We start from the raw sequence: 1,556 nt of genomic DNA on the forward strand, positions 1-1,556 counted from the left end.
AAATCGATGAGGCTGGGATGCCTGCTTCACCACCGGCGTGCTCACTTTTGGCTGCGAGATGACGGGAGGCGTGCTGTGGTGGGGTTTGTGGGAGCCAGCGTTGGTCTGTGGCTTGCTGATCCTGGGCGACACGTAGGACCTGGGCGATGAAGCGTCTGACGTTAACGACATCGGCGACTGGTTCGACTGCTGGACTTGGGAGATGTCCAGGTCCAGGTTAGTTACATGGTGGAATCGTCCTCCTCCGAAGGTTTCGGTGTGAAATAAGAATCTCCTTCCAGCTCCAGCAGAGAGGGCAGATCAGCCTGCCCCAAGCACATTGGTTCAGTCGTTACTAGGGGCGGGGCCATATATTGCACTAGTTGCTGCCTTAAATAGTCGAATAGTTGAAGAGTCGTTTGCACCGTCCGCTCCTTTAGCAGGCTCTGGAGACAGCAGCATGTCTAACTCTAGACTGTCCGGATCGATGTCTCCACTGGGTACAGAGTAGAAGTTGATGGACGGTGAATTGCAGATGTGCTGTAGGTTCTCCAGACCGAACTCTATACTGCCAGGGCTGTCAGCAGGAAATAGACTGGCTGCACTAAACACTCCTGATGAAGCAGATATAGCTTGGGAGGACTGCAATGGTTCCAAGGAGTACTGCTGGCTGTATTTAGGCATGGAGTGGGCAGAGCTACTGTCGTTCAGCATCAGAGGGATCTTTCTCTTCATGCCCAAAACTCTGTTGGACTGGACCGGGGTGACCAAGAGCTGAATCAACTCGTTGACAACTTTCTGCCACTGGGAGTCTTTCTGTTTCAGACCGTCAATTTCCTTCCACAAAGCCTTGTTCTCGTGTTTAATAGAAATGAACTTAGAGTCGATGTTCTCCTGTTTTCCCTTCATCAGCTGAACATCACTGAGGATCTTATACACCTCCTCAGGAAACACCTTCAGCTCATCCTGCTTCAGATTGGACACATTGGTGACTTTGCGTTTGATGTTCTCCAGCAGCCGATCTTGTCCTCTGCTGAAATAAGGATGTTGGTACTCTGTGTCGTCTTTCTCCGGTTTCACAAGAACCCCATCCTTGATGTGGACCACCTTACGGAATCCATATATGTTGAGTTGTCGTACGAAGCTGGCCATGTTCTTGTGCTTGAAAAACTTTGGAAGAACCTCCTTGGAGAAGCGACCCTGGTCAAATACATGAAAACTAGTTCCATTTGGGCTCCAGCAGATGAGAGGGTCAGTTTCTGGGTCTTGCACCAGTGTCCAAAGTTTGGTCAGAAAAGCTGGAACGCTGCTGCCGCTAACGACCACACCTCCAGATCCACCTCCGTGAAACTCCATGCTCCCAAAACGACAGGGATACAATAAAACAAAGCCAACGTTCACAAGTCGACAGTCTGAGTTAGTTAGTTAGCGCTCTACTAATGTTGTTAGCTCGTTTCCCAAAATAGCTAACAACAACTAACTAGACAATTCCGGGTGATGCCTGTGCACCGCCGGCCACCGGGAGAGGATCTGTATTGTCTCTGTATTGTCTCTTTCCACAGCAAAACGGTAGGCAA

General features: G+C 49.9%; 1 protein-coding gene across 1 annotated transcript; it reads right to left on the reverse strand.

The window, feature by feature from the left end:
* Positions 1–324: 324 nt before the first annotated feature.
* LOC311233413 (heat shock factor protein 1-like) lies at positions 325–1,335 on the reverse strand (the record flags this gene model as incomplete). The annotated part of the gene is made up of 1 exon (XM_084320381.1): positions 325–1,335. One exon carries the CDS (start codon positions 1,333–1,335, stop codon positions 325–327), a length of 1,011 nt encoding a protein of 336 aa, XP_084176507.1.
* Between the last annotated feature and the right edge of the window lie 221 nt (positions 1,336–1,556).

Source organism: Notolepis coatsorum, assembly GCF_963971535.1.
Source record: "Notolepis coatsorum genome assembly, chromosome: 1".
Lineage (NCBI taxonomy): Eukaryota > Metazoa > Chordata > Actinopteri > Aulopiformes > Paralepididae > Notolepis > Notolepis coatsorum.